This window comes from Pungitius pungitius, chromosome 14 (assembly GCF_949316345.1).
Source record: "Pungitius pungitius chromosome 14, fPunPun2.1, whole genome shotgun sequence".
NCBI classification, from domain to species: Eukaryota; Metazoa; Chordata; class Actinopteri; order Perciformes; family Gasterosteidae; genus Pungitius; species Pungitius pungitius.
The window spans coordinates 2,102,038-2,126,479 of record NC_084913.1 but is presented as its reverse complement, the minus strand read 5'-3'; the positions used below and the strand labels follow the sequence as shown (position 1 = coordinate 2,126,479).

General features: G+C 47.1%; 4 protein-coding genes and 1 long non-coding RNA gene across 10 annotated transcripts in view; 4 read left to right on the top strand and 1 right to left on the bottom strand.

Moving 5' to 3' along the window:
• LOC119227871 (SERTA domain-containing protein 4-like) lies at positions 1-3,072 on the top strand. Its single transcript, XM_037487053.2, has 4 exons — positions 1-12; positions 218-299; positions 655-770; positions 1,348-3,072. Exons 1-4 carry the CDS (start codon positions 1-3, stop codon positions 1,777-1,779), a joined length of 642 nt encoding a protein of 213 aa, XP_037342950.2. The 3' UTR covers positions 1,780-3,072.
• Positions 3,073-3,142: 70 nt separating this feature from the next.
• On the top strand, positions 3,143-12,058 carry sgpp1b (sphingosine-1-phosphate phosphatase 1b). Its single transcript, XM_037486156.2, has 3 exons — positions 3,143-4,827; positions 7,926-8,015; positions 9,652-12,058. The coding sequence occupies exons 1-3, from the start codon at positions 4,000-4,002 to the stop codon at positions 10,201-10,203; spliced, it is 1,470 nt and encodes a 489-aa protein (XP_037342053.2). The 5' UTR covers positions 3,143-3,999; the 3' UTR covers positions 10,204-12,058.
• Positions 12,059-13,230: 1,172 nt separating this feature from the next.
• On the top strand, positions 13,231-15,656 carry wdr89 (WD repeat domain 89). The gene is made up of 2 exons (XM_037486169.2): positions 13,231-13,375; positions 13,745-15,656. The coding sequence occupies exon 2, from the start codon at positions 13,760-13,762 to the stop codon at positions 14,909-14,911; it is 1,152 nt and encodes a 383-aa protein (XP_037342066.2). The 5' UTR covers positions 13,231-13,375; positions 13,745-13,759; the 3' UTR covers positions 14,912-15,656.
• Positions 14,706-16,209, bottom strand: LOC134103930 (uncharacterized). Its single transcript, XR_009941569.1, has 3 exons — positions 16,090-16,209; positions 14,919-15,018; positions 14,706-14,767 (listed from the first exon to the last, which is right to left on the bottom strand). It is a non-coding gene; the product is annotated as an uncharacterized LOC134103930 (long non-coding RNA).
• Positions 16,210-16,337: 128 nt separating this feature from the next.
• Positions 16,338-24,442, top strand: part of ppp2r5eb (protein phosphatase 2, regulatory subunit B', epsilon isoform b) — a 14,751-nt gene continuing 6,646 nt past the window's right edge. Inside the window, exons 1-2 of one of the 6 annotated variants that reach the window (XM_037486163.2) lie at positions 16,338-16,753; positions 21,148-21,311. In XM_037486163.2, the coding sequence (XP_037342060.1) occupies positions 21,155-21,311 (157 nt within the window). In that variant the 5' untranslated portion in view covers positions 16,338-16,753; positions 21,148-21,154. The other 5 variants (XM_037486162.2, XM_037486159.2, XM_037486157.2 and 2 more) reach the window with 5 other exon arrangements.

The window sequence follows — 24,442 nt, the reverse complement described above, 5'->3', positions numbered from 1 at the left end:
ATGTCGTTCTATGTTTCTGTTGAAAATATATTTATTCTGGGGTTGTGTGCTTTTGTCTTTCATTCCATCTTCCTCCTCATCCTCCTCTTCTCCGTTTCCCTCTTCCTATTCCATCCTCCATCTTCTTTACCGCCATCCTCCGCCTGTCCTTGCTCTCCCTCTTGCCTCCTCCATCACCTGCTGTACCTCCTCCTCCTCCTCCTCCCCGTCTCTTCAGCAGGACTCTGAGGGCGATGTGGAGGCTCCGACCGGCTCCGACTCACTGACTCAGAGCGCCGGCGGCGGAGCGTCAGCAGCAGGTGATCACACCTGCCTCCCCATGGAGGCTTCTCCTCATGTCACATGGTTTTTATCTGGAAACAGACAAGGGCTTTGGTCACTTGAGCCCAGTCCAACAAGATGCTCTGGACCTCACTCAAGAATATTTGAACCCACAACAACAATCTCTAGTATTACACCATGTTGCTTTTAAACTGAAAGTAAATAATAGGCGACTCTCTGATTTTGTTGCTTTCGTGCAGTATTATTAAAGCTCATCCACGTTTTGAAACTCAACTTTTCAATATGAAAAAAAAGCAACATCCTTTAGACACGAAGCTTTTCCAACGGGGTCCAGGGATAAAAAGCCTCTGACGTGTTTTCTGCCCCCTGCAGCGGGCCCTTCCCTGAGAGGGAGACCACACCCGACAACGTCGAAAGTCGCTTACTTCAAGAGGAAATATGCGGAGGAGGAGGATGTACACGGAGGCCTACATGGATATTTTCAAAAAGTATGAACAACCTTTCTGTCTTGGACGTCCGTGCTCCACGTGAGGAGCGCTGACCCTTCTCAAGCCTCCCGGGGGCTTTCACCTGTTTGCATCTCAACGTCTTCACACTTCAGTTCTTTTGTAAGATTGGGGAAGTTTTTACATGAAGGTTTCATTAATTGTCTGAGACTTTGATCTGCTTCTACGAGCTACAAATCCAAGCCGTGAAAATGTATTGGAAAGGTAAAGAGACACAGGAGGGTGAAACTACATGTTTGTCTGATTAGAAGAAAGAAAATCTCTATAAATAAACAGCAACAACAGGAGGTGAAAGTAGACAAATGGCTGATTTGGGTAGCTTGGCTTGGACCCTCTTCCTACAATGTGAAGCAAAAACAAACTAAACAGGAAAATGATGAACCCGCCCTGAGAATGAGAGCTGAGACATAAACTTCCAGTTCTAATTCTCCGATGTGACACAAACGTTGTGAAATGTGATCCTTGTCTGCTTTGCCTGATTATCTGCTGAGACTGTAATGTGCACGGAGGAGCTGCACGCCCCCTTGAAAGTGAAAGAGATGTTCCTGTTTGTGTGCAGCACCTGATCCTGCAGGAGGACCGGAGCTGCATCCTGAAGCTGTCCCTGGAGAAGCTGAGGTTCCTGGAGGACCCCGAGGCCTACCTGAGGCGCTCCGTCCTCATCAACAACCTGCTGAGGAAGATCCACCATGAGGAGGAGGAGCTGGAGGCCGGAGAGGAGGAGGAGGAGGAGGAGGAGGAGGAAGATGAGGTAGAAGAAGAAGAAGAAGAAGAGGAGGAGGAGGAAGAGGAAGGGGGGGTGTTGGGAGAGAGGGGGCAGAGGAGGCTTCTGTACCCGGACAGGAAGAGGGTGAAGGTGCTGGTGATGGACTGCTGCGCCCCGGCGTTCGGCCTGGAGGAGCTGCAGCACTACCGGCTGGTGCCCTGTTACCCGTACGGCCTCCCCCCGAACCACCGGGTCCTCCTGTGCCACCCGGACGACAACGGCTGACGGGGTGCGGAGCCTCCGCTGCCTCTTTTCTGAAGACGGGAGAAAGCGAAGCGCCGGCTCGCGTTCCGGCCTTCTGGAAAGCTTTGGGCGTTTTCCCACTTTTAAAAAATAAGCTTAATGAGGGGCTGGTTCGGTTTGTTTTGTTTTGGCACCAACTCACCTCCTCACTGAGAGGAGGGGGAGGAGGCGCCCGGATGTCGATGTCAAACCATCGCAGCATCACTGCCTTTTTTACTTTTACTTGAGTGACTCTCAGCAGGCGGTCGGTGTTGTTCTATTGATTTTTTTATGTATTATTGTTATCGTTGCTCATGTGAACCGTGAGCGTATTCAGGGATTTACAGACTGCAGGCGAAGTTCCTTTTGATGCACCTGATACGCTTCTCTTATCTCTCTTTGCTACCGGGTTGATTTGTGCACCGCGCAAGGCTCCCCGCTGTGTGAGTCATCATCTCCGCGGTGCGTTCACGGCCCGTGGGAAGACTGGGGCTTTCTCTGCGTTTGCTGCCCTGTGTTTTGCATCCCTCTGCTGCCCTCGGCTGGTGAACCCTTTTCATCTCAAAGCCATTTTTAGTGGCTGATATTTTCAAGTTCCTCAACTGGTTGATGAGGAAATTCCCCAATTTCTGCTTTTTAACATAAAGAAATCCAATGGATAAAGATATAAATATAGTTCTTCATAGGATAAGTGATGATAACAAATGAATATACTTTTTTTCTGCTTAAAACTACCTGGTGGCGTGTTATAAAGAATGTATTACATGCGTATATTGTGCTTAAAATATTGAATTGATGGGGGTTAAAGTGGTGTTTTCTTGGAAAAAGGATAAGAATATTTCTTTCCTATTTAAAGGAAGACTTTATTTCCTGCTTTGTTAAAGATGTTCTTTTCCCTGAAATGTAGCTTTAAGTCCAAATTAAATTCCCTCTTTCTCTAACTGACAGTGAGTCAATAAGGGCAGCTGAAATGTTTCCACAGAGATTCATTATTTAATGTTGCACACGGTGTGCTGAGCTGGGATTAACGCCTCGTCCTCCTTCAGCCTCTCATCTGTGTTTTAAATGTTCAGTCCAGTCTCTTCACGTTGTGCATCTTGATAACCATCTCTACAACGGAAAACAACTACAAAAAAACATGCTGGCAACTATTACAGAGAAGCTGGATATTTTAAAAAAAACAAGAATTTATATTTTGATGAAAATGCTTATTCCATATTTAAGATAAACTATTTTGAAAAAGGGCCAGTAAACTTTTTTCAGGTGATTGATTGTTAAATAAAGTGACAAAAATGTTGTGTTTTCATGCGTCTTTGTGTTGTGATACGAGTAGCTAGAATATAATAGAAGCATTTAAAATATATCTCCATCCAATGTCTATCTTAATTCTTTAAATACAGTCCTCAATATTATTATTTTATCCCAAAACAATTGTACATTTTCGACGTGTTTTTTCGTTGGTTTGTTTTCTTGAATCTTTACATTTAAAACGTTTAGGATAAAAATGGGTATTAAAAAGGTTTGGATATTTAATATTTAATTAACGTAACGGTTTCCTAACCCTGGACAGCAAAAGCCAGTATAGCCCTGATGTGGACACACGCAATTTGACGCTGTTTCTAGTCATTTGATACGTTCTTATTGAAGTAAGGAGACTTCAGAGTTTGGGTGCCATTTATTATTGATTAGCACTTTTAAAATAAAGCATTAAGAACTGCACAGAAGCTAAATAAAATATAGGGATAACATTAACATATTCCGTGTGTTTTTTCGAACGTCATCGATGTATTGAGTAAATGTCCAACCGCACGTGAACGCACCGCGCTGAACGCGCTCCTCTCGAGTGCTCCGCACATCTGTCAGTTGGAGGACACTTCTCGTGTAGCGGGTCGCTCAACGCGTCCAGACGCTGTCGATCAACAACCGGACCCGGCTCGGTTTTTCTGTCATCCTCTTACTGTGGGGAAAAACACAACCATTTTATCGGTTAGCTCCTTTTTTTGTTTAGTTGTTTTTAATTTATAGCAACTGCCGTTGTAAGTTGTTGATGTTTGGGGATCACTCTGTCGTGATGCACGGGTTAGCTAACAGTTAGCCAGCGTTAGCCGGAGTGCTAACCGTTAGCTAGCGTTAGCCGGAGTGCTAACGGTCATCTGCAGCCGTGAACCCGGGTGCGGTTGAAGCGGAGTCCGCTTACGGGTTGGTCAACAACCCGCAGTAAACATGGGGAAAATAACCAGGTTGGTAGACCTGTACCACTATCTCCAAGACCCCCACCTTGTGGCTCGATTTCAGCACTTTTGCGGAGTACGCGAGACGAGAACCGTAACCTCCACCGCGGCGGCGGGAAAGGGAGCAGACCGGACTCATGAGCACAATAACGGGACTTGCCGTCGCCGCGTCACCGGGGGAGACGACAGCGAATGCCTGGCCGCCATCGGAGCCGGTGAAGGGGAGAAAGTACAGACGGCGGCGTTGGAGGGTGTTGGAAAGAGGGTCGTCAGTTCGAACGTGGCGGCGAACCGAGGGGAGGAAAGTGAAAATCCGCCCCGGAACGGAGCGCTGGTCTCCGCGGTGACCGCTGTGGGAGAAGCGGGCAGAAAGGGACGAAGCGCCCCCGCCGCCGGGGCTCGGACGGACCCCAGCGGCAACGACAAAGAACCCGGGAGCAGCAGCACGGTCAAACCCCTACGGAAGAACTCTCTGACGGGCGACGCCGGGCAGGAGTTCCTCATCCAGAACCGGTTCCTGTACTACGCCTTCACGTTCGGAACCGAGCTGGGCAACGAGCTGTTCTACATCACCTTCTTCCCGTTCGTCACGTGGAACGTGGACGCCTTCGTGAGCCGCCGGCTGATCATGGTCTGGGTCTGGGTCATGTACCTGGGCCAGTGCACCAAGGACCTGCTGGGCTGGTCCCGGCCCGCCTCGCCGCCCGTGATCAAGGTGGAGATGTTCTACAACTCGGAGTACAGCATGCCGTCCACGCACGCCATGTCGGGCACGGCCATCCCCTTCTCGCTGTTCTTCATGACCTACGGCCGCTGGGAGGTAGGGTCCCAGCATGTGGTTCTATATGTTATGCATGTGGTTCTGGATGTATCCGTATGACATGTAGGACAAGTTCTCTTTATTCCCACAAGGAAGCTGAGACTGAGTTCCTTTTTTTTAAGGCTTCACAACATCTCCCTTGTTTTGTTTTGCACATGAAATCCTCATAAATACAGCGATCATCATGCAGTTGGAAAGGGATTCTTCCCTTTATTCATATTTGGGTTAAATGCACAATATATTTGTGTCCATATGTCATTAATTAAGTTGATTCAAAGACACCAAATCCAGGTTTGTGAACAAGAGACACACATTTCAATAAAGTGGCATGCGGCCTCCAAAGGTCCCTAAACCTTACTCAGCACCTCTGTGACAGATAATAAGGAATAAGAAATACACCCTTATAAAGAAACCTTACTGCAAGTTATTGTAAATTAAATTGTCAATTAAGTTAAAGAGAATGCAAAGGAGGTCCTGTAAACACTGCAGTCTCCGTTCCATATTATGATTTTAGTTACAGTGATACAATAATGAATAAATCCAGTTTAAACTCTAATGCAACGTTACTGCAGCGATTCAGCAGTACGACTCGAGATAAGAGCGGCTGCCAAAGGGCGAGTCCTGATACGGGATCAGGGCCACTTGGTCCTCCTCAACTATTGATGAGCGGATCCAGTGACCGGAGCAACGCGCCTCTAATTCTCACTACAGCGCTTTTAGAAGGGCGCAACATGGTGAGCCTTCAGCAATCTGAAGGATGTGATCAATGAATCGGGGCAGGCTTTAGTGGTTCCAGCTGCTTAAATGGGAATATCTTTTTCTACTTTAACAGCAATCTGAATATCTTTGATTTGTCGTCTTGCTCAGCTGTTTTGATGTCACTTTCTGTCATTAATGTGGTGAAAGTGTCATTAACGGTGAAACCAGACGACAGATCAATAGATCATGAACATTGATTTATAACTCTGTGCTGCCCTTTCTGTCAGCCACAGCAGGAGATAAGAGGGGCAACCCCTGACCTCCCAGTGTGGGACGTTAACACAGATTCAGGGTGTCAGGGATTTTCTGCCCGTCAGCTTGATGACACGCATGACTTGTGTCTCCTCTTTGGTGGTGCAGGGCTCCCACGGATCCTTACAGCGCTCATTGGATCTATTGAATGAATTCTGTAAAAAGAAACCTTTACTGGTACTAACGTGTCACTAGGCCCCTCACCTCTGGGTTTTTCTCTTAACCTTTAAACAAGATGTTCCTCCAACTCAAAGCCGTTGTGACCCTGCTGTAGTGGAGGCACAGAGCAAAGGCAGCTTATTGATAGAATTTGATTCATGGTCCACGTGTCAGGTTTCCTGATGAATCCATCTGGTCCTGCTTCTTGGTTTAGTTTCTGAGCTGTTTTCATTTTTAAGAAACCAATGAACTGCTCTCTGGTACACATCAGCTGATGAAAGAGAATCTCTTACTATTACCAATCCAACACTGGAGCACCAGCCCCTTCTAAAGAGGACGGGTTGAGAGGGAACCCGTCATTGCAGCATGTCCCACATGTCCCCCTCGGCTTGCCGTAGTGGCTCTGAGTTTTTCAGCAGAGGCAGGAGTGTTTGGACCGGGTCCTCGTCCCATCCCACCGCCCTCCTCCAGCTCCGACATTAACCACGGCCACACGTCCCTCTGTGGAAGATACCGGTATTAGGACGGAGAGGAAAGTAGGAGAGACGAGCCAAAAGGAGGGAGGGGATGAGAACGGATGAGACAAGAGGAGGCTCGGCCTATCAGAGACGCTCTGACCCGTAGGACGCACAGCGCGTCACGCGTCCGGCCCGTTGGAGCCAGAACAGCAAACAAGAGGGCCGACGGCCTTTGTGTGACACTTCCTCTCCCCCCGGGAACGCCCGGCTTTCTCTCCCCCCCCGCGAGTCCCACCCAGACGCAGCGTTATGCGCCTCCAACACCAGAAGCTTCAAAGCCCCCCCTCTTTCATCTGGACCCTGGTGAAATGTAAACGCTGAATGATGAGAAACGAAGAGGTTTTGACCAAAAACGGGACACAACAGCTATGAAAGCAAAGCTCAGTCACAGACACCTGTCACGTGAGAAGCACTTAAGACGGTCAAATGTGCACATTTCATTCCATGGGATGTTGTTTCCAAGCTGTAAAAGCAGCTGGACCTCGGCCGGCCTTACTCTGTGTACTTGGCGCACAGATAAGCAGCCGCTATTTGGAACAAAGTTCAGAGCGGCTGTAAAGCTGTAGAGGTCATGTGGGACTTGAGGTGAGGACAGGGAAGCGGTGTCTCCCCCCGAGGTGGACGTGAAGGACGTCTTGAAGGCCTCCTGGTACTTTGTGAGGAGATAAAGGCCCACTAAAAAGGTGGCGCCACAGTTTGTGGTAAAAGGACATTGAATATCCTCCTTTTATGCTTCTGTCCGTGTTCATCTCCCCTTTCAGGAACACTGTCATGAGCAGCTGTTGGAAGCCCACCCCCCCCCCCCCTCTGGATCCGTGGGCCGTACTTTGTCTCCTTGTTCTGTTCTGTGAGATGAAATCTGAGCTGCAACAACAACGAGGAGAACAAAGGACTTTTTAGCAAGTGTTGGAACCAGCTTTTCGTTACACGTCACTCCTCTTTGCAGCTCGCTCTGTGGCTCCGCCTTCATTCCAGAGACCGCCGACCATCATTTGGCGGCGTGGCGGCTCTTCTCCTTACTGACACTGAGTCAATAAACCACAACAAGTTGATAAACCGAAGAGTGCACACAGACTCCTTTAAAAGTGAATTGTCATCCTGTAAAATCTTCTTCCGCCGGTCGCGTGAGGTCATGTGACTGCAGCGCTGCAGCATTGATCTCCTGCCTGGGATCCAGATTCCAGCACACAATCTTTTTATGGTCTTCGTATCACCGGGTCACAGCAGTTTGAAGCATGGTTCTGATGCAGAGATTATGAGGAGCACGAGGCCCTCGTTTGGCTTTAGAAGCTTCAGCTTCAATGTGGTTCAAACATTCAGCAGTTCAGTCTTATGGATTTATGATTTATTATGTATTCATCAAAGGTCATTTGGATTTAGTGTGTTAAAGAGTCTCCTCTCCCCCCCCAGTACCCGTTCACTGTGGGCTTCAGCCTGGCTCTGTGCTGGTGTCTGCTGGTCTGCGTCAGCCGGATCTACATGGGGATGCACTCAGTCCTGGTAGGTACACACACACACACACACACACACACACACACACACACACACACACACACACACACACACACACACAGAGACAGCGTTGCCACGATAGCCGACGTGTTTGAAACAGAATCCGAGCAGCAGTCACTTTGGCTCCGGAGGCTCTGATGTAACCGTGGAAACGCACCAAACACCAGTATAAAAAAAGCATACCTAATGGAAGGTGTGGGCGTTTGGGGGGGGCAGGAAATAAAAAATACTAATAATAAAATAAATGAACAAACACAGTAGGATATTTTCCCTGCTTTTCTTTTTTCGTGGCCTTCTGCTGCATGTTTTGTAAGTGAGATCAATAATGTCCATGTAGGAGGGTGCATGTGGGGGGGGGAGGGGGGAACTGCATCATGGAGCTCGTGCTTCCTCAGATTTCTGCAGACCGATGTGAAAACAAACTGAAGAGGAAGTGAAGCTGTAAAACGCCCTTTGTTGTGTTTGCATTGGTGTGGTGTAACGAGCCCCCCCCCCTTAAATCTCAAGCACAAGGAGGAATCCAAACTTAAGCCTCCAAACAATAGTTTTTTCCTCCTTTAGAATCGTAAGCAGAACAAAGGTCTCTGCAGCTTCCAGCTGAAGCAGAAATGGAGATTCAGGAGGAATCAGCTGTTTCCCAATTTCCATTTTTCAGCGTTTAGTTTGAAATGATTTCCATCTTAAGACGGATCCTCGTGGTCTTTGCAGCCAGTAGCGGCGGCTTCTTCCTGTCTCCTCTGTGTGGTTCACACGGATCTTTAAGTCCTTTGTGAAGAGTGCAGCGAGATGTTTAGAAAGGGTTCCTCACCCCTTCATGAAACAGCTTAGAGGATTATTCATGCCTGCAGAAACTCGCTCTCACAGCGTCGGGTGGTTTTTGCCGACGGCAGCATGAGATCAGCGATCTCTGTGGTCACAGCTGTGCAGGAGGGGCCCTGACTCCACCTCAGGAGCCCCCACCTCTGTAGACTGGACGTCCCCATGAGACAGACCTGAGTCGTCCTGCAGCCTCATATCGTCATCGTCATGGAAAAGGAAAAGGCAGCCTGCGCAGGAGTCCAACATGTTCACAGAGACTGAGGTCATTGACGGCTTATTGAATTACTTCATGTGGTATCTTTTCTTTTTGTTCCTCATTGGCCATCTGACCCCCCCGGGGAGAGTTTTATTCTTTCACACAAAGGGTTCAGACGGCAGCTTCATGTTCCCTCTGAACCGCTTGTTACCGAGGTAACGTGAGATGACGTCTGCTGACTCATCGGGGCCTTAGCTCCGCCCCCCCCCCGCCCCGCCCCGCCGGGCCACTCTGTCATCCCCTCCTGCTTTGTTCTGCAGGAAGATCTCTGAGACAAAGGGCGTCTCCCTTTCAGGAGACTTATTGAGAAGCTGTAACGACACGTCAGGGTTTGTTTCAAACTGACTTGAGAGCTGTTGGGACATCACCCCCAGTAGAACAGGGCCGTGGTCAACCGCTAAGCGGTTCACTTCCACGCGTACCGCTCTGCTTCCTGTCCCCCACTTCCTCCTCGATTCAAAGCACAAGAATGAACAAGCAACAGAGAGATTCACCGTCTGTGCATCACAGGACTCTTTAAGGACGGTTTGTCTTTCTGTGTCCCTGCAGGACGTCATCGCCGGCGTCCTCTACAGCGTCCTCATCCTGCTCTTCTTCCTGCCGGCGTTGGACCTGATCGACGGCTTCAACCTGACGTGCCGCTACGCCCCGCTCATCATCGTGTGCCTGCACCTGGGCCTGGGCCTCTTCTCCTTCAACCTGGACACCTGGAGCACCTCGCGGGGCGACACCGCTCAGATCCTGGGCACCGGCGCCGGCGTGGCGCTGGCCTCGCACCTCAACAACCGCCTGGGCCTGATGCCCGACCCCGCGCCGGACCAGCTGCCCTTGGCCGCGCCCGCCCTCGGCGCCGGGCTGCTGGCGGCGGCGCTGCTGCGGCTGGTGCTGGGCGTGCTGGTGCTGATGGCCACGCGGGCGCTGATGAAGGCCGTCACCATCCCGGCGGTGTGCCGCGTGTTCGGCGTGCCCAGCGGCGACGTGAGGAAGGCCCGGCAGCGCATGGAGGTGGAGCTTCCCTACCGCTACATCGTCTACGGGGCGGTGGGCTTCAACGTGCTCTTCCTGGTCCCGCTGCTCTTCAGCTGCACTCGGCTCTCCTGATCCAAGGGAGTAACGCGTGACCCGCTGGGTCAGAGCCAGTCTTCCTCCTCCTCCTCGTCTTCCTCCAGCTTCATCCTGAGGACTCACTGTAAACATGCCACTGACCACTAACCCGTGTCTTAGTATTTACATTCAACACAGAACCACACAAGAACATTTTTAGTGACTGGACTCGAGTGCAGAGCTAATCGTTGATTCTTTGAAAATACCTGCAGGGACATTTTTCAATTCAGGAGCTAAACTGTGTGGTTCTTTGTCGGGGAGCTTCTTAATATTTTTTATTTAATCTTCTCAGCAATACCGTTTTATACTTCATCATTCCAGTGTCGGAGGTTATCCTGCCGGTGACCTTTGACCCCTGTGGGTCAGACACGGTTTTGGACTGACTTTGTGGAGGTGTTTGACCTCTTGTGTGCAAGGACACTTTGTCTCTTGTTTCAGAAGCTGCTCTGGGATCGATCTGCTTCTTTATGTGATGACAGGAATCTTTCTCTTTTTATAACACTGTACACCGGCCTCCTGCTAGATGCTCTAATGGCTTCCATGGTGGAGGTTAGGAGGGAGGAGAGGAAGGAAGGAAGGAAGCAAAGATAAGAGACAGGAGGGAGGACAGAGGGCTGATGAAGGGAGAAAACACCTTAGGCAAATAAAGTTAATATTTCATACAATATACTTTTTCAAAGTTGTAATGTTTTCAGAAAAAGGTTATTAAATGCAGAATGAAAATAAAATAAGAAAAATGGGACTTTATTTATCATGATTTTACTTTGTTGCAGTGATAAAAAAGTCCAGCAGTGATATTTCAACTCTGCTCTTGAGTCGCAGTAAACAGGAAGTCGAGACTTTAATCCTCATCACGTTTTATAAAACTTTATAAAACAGTTTGTATCGAAGCAGGAAGAGAAACTCAAATTACACTTCACAGATTTTCATACTAAAAGTGTTTCTGACGATTCAACACCAGCTAAAGTTCCTGTTTGTGTCCAAAGGAACGGAAACAAGATGCCAGATAACACACACACACACACACACTCGGGTTTCTCACCTGCACCAGCTGTGACTGAAGTGCCTTTTTTCAGCTGACCTTGGCTGGTGACCTTTGACCTCAAGCAGAGAAAAACAACCTCTTCCTCTTGGGTCTTATTTTGGCAGGTTGATTTGTATGTTGTTGTTCGAATGGTACGGTCCTGATATAAATGCACTGCCCCCCCCCCCCCCCCCCACCTGTGTTCCTTTAATTGTTTTACGTTTCCATGAGTTCATTCACGTAAAGGTTTAATTCTTCCAGGACTTTAGTTCAAGAGAAGAATTGTTCTGTTGTTTATGGAGATGAACTAAAGAGTGAAGAGCGACGCTAAATGGGATTAAAGGAAACTTCCTGACCGTCGTCATGACGACGCCGAGCCAAATCCATCTGAACTCAGGATTTGGTTTCATGTTTGTTTTGCCCAGACAAAGCTGCAAAATGTATAAAACTGATTGATAAAAAAAAACAGTAATAATTGTAAAATATAATTCATTATCTTATTTTGGGTTATTTTTAATAACAATATTTATTCTTTCTAAATCTTACTTTCACATTTTAATTTAGTCCTTGGTCATAATCAAATTCTTTCAATTCTGATCTTGAATTGTATTTTTTGCAAAAACCAATGTGTTTAAAAGGTATTTGCAATAGAAATGATTTGTTATAATCCCATCAGTGGGTTTATTTATGAATACATTAATCTTCTTATTATTTCAAAGACCTGACTGACTGTCGCTGCTCTTCCCTTTAGTGCCTTTATTATAATTGTTAATGTTCAGGTATATTTTTTGTTTTACTTTTTCCTGACTTGTTTTAGTTTTTCACATTTCTGCCGTTGTTCAAATTAAAAAGTTTATCTTCTATTCAGCGTTAAAATGAAGTCAAACTGATTTGATTTCAGGCGTTTATTTCACATTAACATTCACTGACTGTTTGAATGAGAAAAGTGACTCCAAATACACAAAATCATTTCACATTTATCTGATTTCAGAGGACCATTTATGCATTTGTTGTTATATGTATATACAGATTATATTGTTGGATTTCATCTCTTAAGGCAAACTGTTTGATTGTATGTGTGAAATTCACTCAAATAAAATGAAATAAAATAAAGTACCTGCTTCAGTTCGTCATCAGACCTGATATCGTGTCACTAAATATATGTGCTGTTCACACACAAACACCACTGATGATGGCATTAGTTCTGCAGGTATTCATTTGGTCATAAATGATTTCTTTCTGCGTTACTTTTACCCAGAAAGCTGCAAACAAGCAGCTGCTGCCATCTGCTGGAAAACTGATGTTAAAACACTGAAGGGATTTATCCAATAAAACCAGACGAAGTTTGGATTTCTTGATGGATTCACGAGGTTTGAGGGTCATATTTTACAAATGCTGTTCCACATCAATAACTAACAGCAACAATTGCGTTTCAATGCTTTCACTCTTTTAAGAAGATTTTAAATAAATTCCTAAAGACAAGAATCAACAAAACAAGAAAAGAGTTCTCAACCTAAAAAATATTTCAAGAGTATTTACTCATCAAAATGGGATTCGATTTTCAATAAATGTGAAAAGTTGGGAAAAAACAGTTTGATTGTCATAGTTGCTTCAGATTTTGAATGGTATAATCCATATTTGATATATGCTTGAATAACTAAATAATGATAAACGAAAATGATTTCGAAGCAATTTGAAATTAATTTAAATAATATAATATATCTTTATTCATTCATGCCATGATGCTCAAATGTAAGAGTAATGAACATTATATTAAATAATAGTAATAATAATGCTAATTATTATAATTATTTAAACAATATTTGGGAAGAAAAGTAACTTCGTTTTCTGACAGTTCGGTTTAATAATTTGTTAGGATTATGTTTTTATTTTTTCTATATGTTGCGCGCATCAGAGCGGAACCTTTGATTGAGGCAAAGTTCCGGCCCGGTGGTAAATATTGTGACACACAGTATTTCCTCCATGCTTGATTTCAGCGGAGCAGCGTGATGTCGCTCTCGCGTCTCGTTGCTCGCTTTTTGTTGTTAAAGTGGAAGTTATTGTAGTTCATATATTACAGTAATACTTCATAACAACTCGAAAGTGTTGTAGCGAGTTAACGGCCGTGGACCTTTCTGGAAGGAGGTAGGGCGAAATGAGCACGTGACACATGAATAAAAGGCACATAACACGTCAATAACACGCGCGACGGGTTAAAACGTGACTCGTTTTTGCTCATAGGGGAAGAAAGAAGACCTCATTTAAAAAGGAGTAACGTTGAGTTATTTCTTAATGTTTCTGTTGTTTCATCGTTAGAAGTACAAAGGAGGATGCTGGCCGTCACTCGGCTTATGTCGCAAGCAACAATAGATAATAAGCCCATTTATATGAATGGTATTTTTTGTACTCATTTTACGCTAAATTAGTAGTTTTCCTTTTAGTCATTTAACTACTAACTACATTTTTCAATGGACCAAATCTTTGCTCCTGAACCGCTTCCTTCTTCCTGTGCAGCGGCCCCGAGGTGCCATGGAGGGTCTGGAGGAGAAGCTCCAGGGCCTGTCCCTCGCCCGGCGGTCCCGCCCGGAGAAGCCCACCTACCTGCTGGACGTGGCCCTGCAGCCGGCCGGCCCGCTGGCCGTGTCCTGCTCCGACTTCGCCGTCCGCCTCCACAGCAGGGACACCCTGGAGCCGCTGGGCGAGTACCGGGGCCACCGCGGGCCGCTCTGTGGGGTCGTGTTCTCCCACGCCTCCCCTGACCTCCTCTACTCGGCCTCCGCCGACGGGACGGTCCGGGGGTGGGACGTCCGGCGCCCCGGGACGGCGGCGGCGGCCCAGGTGTTCAGAGGCGACCCGGCGCACGCCTACAGCGGCTTCGACCTGAGCTGCGGCGACACGCTGCTGTGCGCCGGCACCGAGCAGGTGGACGGGGAGGACAGCTACCTGGTCTTCTGGGACGCCAGGAAACCCGGCGACGGGCCCCTCGGGGCGTACTCCGAGTCCCACAGCGACGACATCACGCAGGTGCGCTTCCACCCGCGGGACAACGACCGCCTGGCGTCCGGCTCCATGGACGGCCTGGTGAACGTGTTCGACCTGAGCCGGGGGACGGAGGAGGACGCGCTGCTCGCCACCTGCAACAGCGACTCGTCCGCCTGCTCGGTCTGCTGGGCGGGGGCCGCCTACTCCCAGCTGCTGTGCCTCAGCCCCAACGAGACGCTGCACCTGTGGGACCTGCGCCGGCTGGACACGGACGAGCCCCTCGCCGTGTTCGGCACGGCCGACGCCCGCGGCCTGCCGCTGCTGGCGGAGGGCGGGGCCGTGGACTACCTGGTGGGGGCCCAGTGGCTGGAGGAGGCCCAGAAGCTGCTGGTGGTCGGGGGGGAGAACGGCGGCGACCTCCACCTGATGGAGTGCGACGGCGGGGGGCTTCGTCTGCTGAAGACCCTGGGGGGCGGCCACGCCTCCATGGTGCGCTGCTTCCTGTGGGACGCGGCGAAGGAGGCCCTGGTCACGGGGGGGGAGGACGCTCAGCTGCTGCTGTGGAAAACAGGGGGGGGCCAGCTCCCGACGGGGAAACGGGAGTCCAGGAAGAGCGAGACCGTTTTGAGGCTCAAATCCAGACCGCATAAAAAACACAGCTACCAGAGAGAGAAGAAGGAAACTGGAAAGACGGAATGACACTGACCTCCTGTCTCTGGGAGGACACGTGCGTGGTGCATTGTGGGAACCGCAAGGTGATCCCGGATGCTCCGTGTGCCATGTTGAAGTGTCCCCGAGCAAGACACCTAAAATGTAAACCATGGGTTACAATGCAATGTGTCGCTTTGGACATGCAATGAAATATGGACATTTGATCCAGATGTGTGATCCGCTGACGTTTACAGTCACACTTTGGTATTACATTAAAGAACCGCCTTCATTTTGTATCCAAATGTGTCCGGTCCTTTCACCCCCATCACTGCAGCGTTTTCTCATACATTGATGAATAGTTTTATTAGCTAGTAATTAAACAAAAATATTTTTCTACAGCAGAAAAATGCAGTAAAAAATATTTAAAAAATAAGGCAAATAGAAGTTATAAATATGTTTTATTAGCAACTCTAGTTGTAGTTTTTTTGTGTTATGTTGCTGGCTCTGTCGCACTCTGAGATCTGTTGATGAAGAGTGCGTTATAAATAAAATGTATTATCATTATTAGGAAATCTTCCAAGAAAAACTAAATATTTCTGCTTGAAATAGTCAAGGTTTGTTCCTGATAAAACATGTACGAGTTTTAAAGACTTTAAAGAGAATAGTGAAAGTCAAAAATACTTTTAAAAAATGTATGCCATGTGTCAATTATATCTTGGAAAGGAATATCTTAGTTTATTATGACATATACCGTATATATATATACACTCAGATGTGGAGTATTTTTTTTAATATATGTTATTCTAAATATGAAATCAGAACAGCTTATTTTGTCTGATATTTAAAATATTAAAAAAAGTATTTGTATGATATGCTCAAGACATTTCTATTATTGTCATATTTCTCCTTTACTTACATAGCAAATTTCATCAACGAGGCTATTCAAAGTGCTTCACATAAAACTGAATACTGTATTTCTTCATTTCTAAATAGGCTTCCGAATTACAATTCTGCCTGTTTGAATTGTTCTTAAAATTGTAATTTCGTTCCATCCAGAAGCAGCTGACCCCTCACGTCCCTACACGCGCGGTACATCTGTACTGTTACGTAACTGCCTTCCTGCTAACGCAGCCTTATCTCTCGCGCTCCCGCATAGACATCCACTCCTCCCTCACACCGCGCTGTAAACATCGTAACATGTGCAATAAAAGGTGGGTAAAGCGCACCAGCGAAGGGCTGGGCCTCGGACCGGTTCTGCCTCATTCCTGCGCGCCGTGCGACGGAGAAACACACACACAAACACACACACACTTCGCCTTTTCAGCCCCGATATCTTCCCTTGTCCCTTCTCCTCAACCTAACCGGACGGATTCAAAGCGTTTGATCGACAGCGCGGCCCGTCCAATCGGAGCGCTCAAGGCTGCTCGCTGCTGGCCAATCGCCGTCGCGCGTCGAGTTATAACGCGTCAAGCACGTTTCTGTGCGTTTTTTTCTGTTATGTGTGCCATGGTCTCAACCCAGCAGTGTTGACAATAGGGTGAAAAAGAATCAGCCCAAAATCATAAACGAGCTAAGGAAAAAAACCCTAAAAAGAAAAAAGAATCCTGGGGGTTTAGGGCAATTTGAATCAGTAACAGGAATGTAATTGCGTTAACGTAATCGTTTTATACAGCCGTGTTTTTGTTATTAATGGGAGTTTGAGGATTATTCCGTTGGAAGGAAGAAAAAAAGCTACTCGTGGGTTCGGCTGTTTCAGGCCAGATTTTCCTGCTGTTTTGCACCGAGCTGGAGGGTTAGCCGTAACGGTTCGCCCCAATAGACCCCCCCCTCCCAAAAAACATAGGATAACTCCTCCGCCGCCGTCTCCGTTGCGAACCACAGAGGATCAAGGTAAAGTACTTCGATTGGAGAGCTAACAGCCACTCGGTCGGGCTGCAGCTCGTCAGGACTCAGGACGCTGTGTGTGTTTCCCCCGAAGCCAAGTCGGTCTGACAGTTAGCGTTAGCATTAGCACTGCCCCCTACCCCCTCCTGTATTTACACCTGGGATGATGGGTGATCGCCCAAGTCCGCCCAGGTAACATTATTTTATTAGCACGCATGTGAATTTGGAGCTTCACTCTAATTAATGTTTTTATATGTTGCACTGAAAGCTAGCTTGTTGACGGCGGCTAACAAGCTACGGCTAGCAACATGTTCAACTTGGGCTAACCCGCGATAGCCGTAGCCTTGATGTTAGCTAACGTTAGCTATCTAAAATTCCGTTTTCCGAAATATACAAGGTGATCTTGGATAAAAAGTCGTTGTTGTCACATTGTTTGTTATCTTAAAGTGGCGTGTGTACTCTGAAGAGACAACTAGCTAACGAGAAAAGCGTTGAATTCAGGCGCTTTCTAACGGTTAATCGTGCAGCTACCGTAGCTAGCCAGCTAGCTAGCGAGCCAACGTTAGTGAGGTTATCGCGCTGTCAAGTTTTGAATATTATGCTGCTTGCTGCTGCGAGGCCCCAACATGGCCAAGCCAACGCCGGCCCTCCTAAAACGGCTTATTTATTGACCTCCTGCCAGTAAATAAGTAACATCAAATGACTCTGGGTGGATTTAATCTTTATTGTGTTGGTTGGCTTATGTGGTGGTTTAGAGCAGCGTCAGTGTTGAGCTGATGTCAGGACAGCGTTCTGTTCTTTGCTTTAAACTAACACATGTTGATGTTTAGAATCCGGCGGGGTGAACCTGCTCTGAGACGGGTTTAGCTTTCCTGTCAAAGGTCAAAAGTCAAATGTGTGGTGATTATCCGATGTGAACCTTTGACTGGGTTTGCCCCAAGATACATGTCTGACACACTGTAAATATGCCCCCTGGTATGTCATGTTTCCTGCCCTGTGCAGGAAAAAACCCACTAGTTTACCAACAAACAGCTTGTGTTGTGGATGTAAAACCAGAGAGAGGTCTTCACCACTAAAGACAACGATGATGAGCGTTAAAGACAGAGATAGCAAAAGGAGGAGAGATCTTCAGTAGTGAAAGAAGTACAGGGGACAAGTCACATTTCTGAATTAAACGTGTCCCTTTAGTACAAAAGTATTCACATCGCGATATATACTAAAACCATAGCTTAATCAGAATTCAGAATGTCTGTTTCAGAAAATCGTATCATTTAAATTATAATAATGCATTGATGTTTACACCACTTTAATGTTGCAGCCGGTAAAGTTGGAGATCATTTAAATTTCTCTACATTTTCCTCTGTAGATTTTTATTCCAACAAATGATGCATCATATTTGATCTACTTATTATATCCTGGATTCTTCAAAGTAGTTCACCTACCAAAATAAGTCTAGAGAAGTAAAAAGTATAATATCTAAGACTTATTAAAGGGATAATACAAGTACCACGAACTTTACTTAAGTGAGGTACAGTCGATAAACACAGACTTTTTCATGTGTGAGTGGCAGCAGCATGCCAGAGTCCAGGTGTGGCTTTGCAGTGCCAGTGTGTGTGTGTGTGTGTGTGTGTGTGTAGTTAGGTGTGTGTGTGTGTAGGTGTACTCCTGGTTTTGTGACGGTCATGCTCGTTCCTCTACAAGGTTTCTGAATGTCTCACGATGGCGAGGGCCGCTCCAGCCGTAACATCCAAAGTCTGCTGTGTTTATGAGGCTGCTCGGGGAGTTACTCCCTCCGGTTATCAGGTGTGTGTGTGTGTGTGTGTGTGTGTGTTTGATAGTTGCAGAGTTAATTTGTTCCCGACTGTGAGCAGTGTAATTATCTCATGAATGAATCATACCGATGTTGGAAGTGCTGTCAGATTGAAGCATTCGGACGATAATAATGGCAACGGGAAACTTTCTAAAGAAGTGAGTAATGGAAGAATTGGAAGTCAAACATTTAGCATTTGTTCTGTTATAATTTGGGTCCCTCTAGGAAACGAATGTAATGTATGAGCTACGTAAAATAAGCTTTCCTCCTTGCTGTGAGTAGATCATTTGTTGCCACGGTCGGCTTGCCAGAGTTTGCAAAGTTTTTGTCTAACTTATTACATTCCTATCATGACGTTTGCTCCTTTTGTCATTAAAGAGGCTGCTTTGTAGCTTCTCTTTGTGATTACCGATTTTGAATATTTTTCTGTAAACTGCTGAAACAGGAAGACGGGTTGTTGATTGACGTTTGGTTTTAGTCGTCGTGGTAACGGGCTGTGAGAGGGACAAAATGTGACATTTGAAGACATCACCAAAGAGTACAGCCCATAGTCTGTGAGCAGAAACAGATAGTGATAATATTCTTTTTATATTAGAATGTATAAACTCGTATGCCCTGCTGCAGCTTGAATATTGTCTTCATGGAGTTAAATGTTGTATTTTCTAAACCAATTTCACTGCTTAATCAGATTGAATTGATGATTTTGTCTCATGCGTTGAGTCTCCATGAAGTATTGCAGCAAAGACGACGATTCAGAGTTTAGACTCTGGACCCCCGGCGAGATCCCACCGTCTCCTTTTCTTTTTATTAATATCTGTGTGTTCCCTCACTCTGCCTCGCCGCTGCCTATTTGTTGACTTCCTGTTGAACAGCAGCTCCCTCCCTCCCCTTCCTCCCTTTCTGTTGCTCTCCCCGTTGTTTGCTGCCGCCCCCCCCCCCCCCTCTCCTTCCTCCTCGTTCTTTTAATCCCACCCTCCCTGAGCCTGTTTGGATGTCATCTGGTCTCTTATGTAAGAGGCACGGGAGGGCAATGGCTCTGGGAGGGAGAGAGAGAGGGAGAGAGGGAGAGAGATATGCCCCCCCCCTTTGCATAGGTAAGCCAAGCTCAAAGGGAGAAATGAAAATCATTGACAGAACTTGAAGTATCCGTCGTTGCCCGTGGCGATGAAGCTGAGAGCAGTCGCTCTTCCCTGAAACGTCCTGAAGCATCGGAAGCATCGGAAGCCGCCCGGCTGCATTAAGTCGTCCTCCACAGATTTAAAGTTCTATTGGGAGGCATTGGGGGGGGGGGCGTTGCTAGAGCTGTTAAGTTGTCGTAGTTGATTATTTGGGGCACAGCTTCATAAGATGCTGTACATCGGAGATTGATCCGATGATCATTTTATTTCAAACCAACAAACTGCTTTGTGTAATTTAAAATAAAAAAGGGCAGGTTTGTATAAATATGACATGTTTAAATATATTTTTCTGACCGTCTCTAACTCAAAGATATTCAACTTTACAATGATATGAATACAAGCTGCAACGAGGGAAGAACGTAGTTTGACCTGTTTCTCTTCCATTCATCCTGCGAACTTCAACAAACACACATTTGATTGTAGTCTGATGGTCCCTCTGAAATCCGCCCGTTTGCGTCTTCGGATGCTTCTGAACCGTCCACTAGGGAAGCAGATGTGAAGCTGTCTTCATGCGTCGGTCACATGTTTACACCTGTGACCTCTCGGATGGAGGCGGAGGCCGTGATGAGGCTCATCAGGAGGCCCGGCCGCGTGGTTCTGAGGAGACGAGGAGCGCGTTGGGCCGCTGGCTCTCTAGTTGTCTGCGTGGGTTTGGGTTTTGTCGTCAGTGTGTAGGGTGACGTAGTAAATGAAAGTTAACACAACTTCAATTCTGCTTTAGAGACGTGTTGAGGGAAGAGTTCCTGTTGCGATGATATATATAATTGATATAAGTATAGAATATTTTGATGAGGAGCCGAATCCGGCTGATGTTGGCACCTCTTTTCTGCATAATTGAGGTATGTTGAAGCTCCTCATGCTGGAATGGATCTGTTTTGGTTCATATCACTAAGCGTTATTGTATTACCATTTAAATGTATGACTCGACAGCATGGGGCTTTCTGTTTTCTAGTGGAGGCGTCCTCCATCGTCTTTAATAGAGATGAGTACACCTCAACAGGTGGCGTACTGTACGGCCCCCGGGGGTTGTGCGTACTGTGAGGAGCCCGATGTGTGACTGCTGATATTATACAAAAAATTACATTTGCAAGACACAATTCTAGAAAATTGCAATGCTGGTATAATCATTACCAACATTTCATATAGAGTATAATACTCCATCAAATAACTTAACATTTGTTTCATATGCAAACATGTGGTGCTTGAAACCTTCAGAGGGACCTGATGGGACCTGGAAAACATTTGTTCAAGTGCAAGCGATAAATGGAAGTTTGTGTTTGTTTTTACAGGCTGATTCATCTGCGTTTAATGTCATGAAATGTTTCATTTGAAGCCCACTTGTACTCAAAACTGTCCAACCTCCACGGTTAATCACTCTCCAACCCCCCCCCCCCCCCATGTGTTTGTCCCAGCAGGGCTATGTCCTCGGCAGCCACCACGTCTCCATCAGTGGACAAAGTGGACGGATTTTCACGGAAGTCTGTCAGGAAGGCCAAGCAGAAGCGCTCGCAGAGCTCGTCCCAGTTCCGCGCTCAGGGCAAACCCATCGAGCTCACGCCCCTGCCCCTGCTCAAGGGTAAGTGTGTGTGTGTGTGTGTGTGTGTGTGTGTGTGGTACAGGGACAGTATTCACATTCAGTTGATTTTCACACACAGATAAGAAGGTGGTTTGTGTTTGTTGCTTCGTTCCTCGGAACGTTCCACTTGTGATGTCACTTTGTTTTTGAATTCAAGTCGGCTGGATCTGAACCCTTCGGGGGGGGGGTGGGGGGGGTGGTTCTGCTCGTGCATTTAGGAACAGGGTTACTGGCCATCAATCATAGGAGCCCAGTTGTGCAGCAGATGAGTGAAAGTTGACCGACCCACCTGCTGAAGCAGGGGAAGGCAAACGGAGGATGGCTGAGAGCAGAGCGAACCCCGTAACCGTAGTTACGATAGAACCATTTTAAGGGGGCGTTCACTGAAGTGAGCAGCAAAGGTTTTTTGCATGTCAAATGTTCTGCGTGTTTTTGCATAATTCTACACAAATTTCCATGAAATTCCGCCTGACGCATTCGGTGTCTCTTTTAAAGTCTCTCTGCTCATTCTTTGGACTTGGATCCAATCTTTTTTAAGTTGTTCTTGTCTCAGTGGCCAGCTGCTGGTCACCAGCGTTGACCAGCAGCCCTCAGGGGGAGAACCGCTGACCTAACAGTGAATGCTTCTAAACCAATTTTAATTTCGGTATGTTTTAGTCATCATTGGGAGCCTCAGATACAGGTGACCATCCCACATGATTCCATATGGTCCATGACTAGTTAGTGAAGGAATGCCAGTGTATTAATAAGCAGTGGAGTGTATTGATGTGTAAATAATTGGCCGATGCCTGCTATGCACTTGGGTGTAACACTCAAAGAGAAACCTTGATGCTTCAGACCAGTGTTGACATCAGGAATGCTGCACACAGAGCCAGACAGCTCGGTCTGCTTCGTGAAGAGTTTTAATCTGCCTTTTTCCTTCCTGGGGCGGGGCTTATAAATCAGGAAGGAAGGGAGCCCCGAGCTGTGTTTATATGCTGCAGTGGGTCTTGTGCAAAGGTGTGTGTGTGTGTGTTCATGCTCCACTTACGCTCGCTGTCCTTATGCAAACATCTGCGTGCTACAAGTGCACCTGACCTCCACCTTCATAGACCAACACACTCTCACTGCTAAAGCACACATAAAGAACCCGTCCAGCATCGGCCTGTTGCAAAGAAAAGCAGAACCACGGTTCCTAGAAGGCACCTTTTGTCTCCTTTAACCTTTCCAAAAAACACACCAGGAAATCTTCCTGATCAGCAGCGACTGCTTTTATTACAGGAAGTGGCTTTAATAAACGCTGCGGTTGCAACTTTGAAGCAAATGAATGTATTAACTTCACTGCGTGTAGGAAGGAGGCTTGTGTTGTTTTCATGGTTTTTTATTTTTTTTTATTTCTACGATTTCAACATTGATTTGTTGTTCCTGATTTTGTGTTTTCATGCGTCACCCGAAATGAGCCAATAGTGAGTGAATGTGAGCTTTATGAGCCCTGATTCTGTTGTTCCTTCAGCTCTTGTCATAGTTTAATTGATAGCGTAGCTATCGGGGCCTCAGTGACTGAGCAGGTAGAACCTCTTCATGGGGAAGGCCTGCATGTTTGTACAGGAGCTCCGAAGGGACAAACCGATCGGACCGGGACGTTCCTTTAGCCGCCGCGGTTCCGATCTGCAAAGTCACCGCTAGGTGTCGCCATTTAGGGAACAGCACTGTCTGTTATTTGGGTCAAGATTCCAAGAAGTCACAAGGCGCCGGCTGTAGACCCCCCTCCCACGTATGTCTCCATGAACCCAGTGGAGTCGCCACTTTTCAGTCACTGGTAAACGGAGCATGGAAGGATTAAATGGGTGGATGAAATCACCATGTGACTTCAGGTACATCACGCCGGTTCCCTCCGTGCTGCACATTCATTATTTTAGATTCTTTGTTGTTGTTTTTCCAGTTTCTTTTTTTTCTCTAAATACTCCCCAGACATGTCTGCTATTCCGTTTGAAGTTCTCCTTCTCTGCTTCCAGAGCTGCATGATTTTCTTCTTGTCATTTCATAAGAAAGACGCATCTCTGAAGAATAGAAGAGAAGCATACGTGTTTTTTGCAAAAAGGATTTCCTGTTTTCTTTGTTCAGACGTGTTTTTTAAAACCTACAGAGGACTTTATCACTTAGTGAGGCAGCGGCACTAACAACTCTGTTACCCTTATTCATTTATCATTGTTCTGGTGGAGGAAGCAGAAGCAGGTTCTCTGTCTGTCTCTCAGTCTCGCCCCCCCCCCCCCCCCCCCCCTTCACATCATCTGTCTGCGTTCCCTTGAGGTGCACACGCACAGAGTAACAGTAGAAGTGGGTGTTTATCTGCACAGCTGTGCTTGGCGCTTAGCCGACTGGGAAAGCACATCGTTAAGATGCCCCCCCCCCCTTGTGGGTTAGTCACCACCACTGGTCAGACCTCAGCCAGGAAATGAGGAGCAGGTCTCGGCAAAGCGCAGTGGATTACGTAAATCCTGTCGTTGGCAGTGCAGCTCATTCTCAGAGGTTCAGAGGACGACCGGCAGGGCGCAGCTTCCTGGGGGGGGGGGGGGCGACGCCCTCTGTAGGAACCTCAGAGTTGTCTTTACCTGTGAGTTAAGTGGTTTCATGGTGGTCCTGGGACGTCCTTTACATGACAGAAACCCCTGGAGCCACTGAGCATTCGAGATGTTCCTGCAGGTTGTCTGACTGATCTCAGATCCCCCAGAAGACCTGACGTGCTGCTGAAGACCTGCTCAGACAGCTGAGGTCACGCGAGGTGGCGTTCAGGCACAATCTGGTCATCGCGATGCCAGTGTCATAGGGAAGTTGCTCCTCTTGCTTCCTGTAGACCCAAAGGGTCGTATGTCCTTTCAGGGCTGCTGTTACTGGAGCACTTGCAAGGAGAGAAGATTTCTTCTTCTTGGTTTAAAGGGCCCGTCGGGGGCCCCCGGTTACCAGAGCAGTTAGAAACATGCATCACACGGCACAGAGGGGTGTGAACAGGTGATCCAGTAGATATACTGTCGGCATTATGTAATCTAATTTACATGTCACAGTAGCTGCATGGTTGAAGCTTCAGTAAGCGTTTCCACGGGGAGAGAGAGAGGGGGGGGGGGCAAGACTGCAGGAAGAATTACATTTGGAGG

What these genes read in the sequence shown, in the direction of transcription:
- sgpp1b (XM_037486156.2), top strand. Translation starts at nt 4,000, where the DNA reads ATGGGGAAAATAACCAGGTTGGTAGACCTGTACCACTATCTCCAAGAC. An exon ending in TGACCTACGGCCGCTGGGAG is followed by an intron (nt 4,828 to 7,925) that starts GTAGGGTCCCAG and finishes CTCCCCCCCCAG; the next exon opens with TACCCGTTCACTGTGGGCTT. An exon ending in TGGGGATGCACTCAGTCCTG is followed by an intron (nt 8,016 to 9,651) that starts GTAGGTACACAC and finishes GTGTCCCTGCAG; the next exon opens with GACGTCATCGCCGGCGTCCT.
- wdr89 (XM_037486169.2), top strand. Translation starts at nt 13,760, where the DNA reads ATGGAGGGTCTGGAGGAGAAGCTCCAGGGCCTGTCCCTCGCCCGGCGG.
- LOC119227871 (XM_037487053.2), top strand. An exon ending in CGGCGGAGCGTCAGCAGCAG is followed by an intron (nt 300 to 654) that starts GTGATCACACCT and finishes TGCCCCCTGCAG; the next exon opens with CGGGCCCTTCCCTGAGAGGG. An exon ending in TACATGGATATTTTCAAAAA is followed by an intron (nt 771 to 1,347) that starts GTATGAACAACC and finishes GTTTGTGTGCAG; the next exon opens with CACCTGATCCTGCAGGAGGA.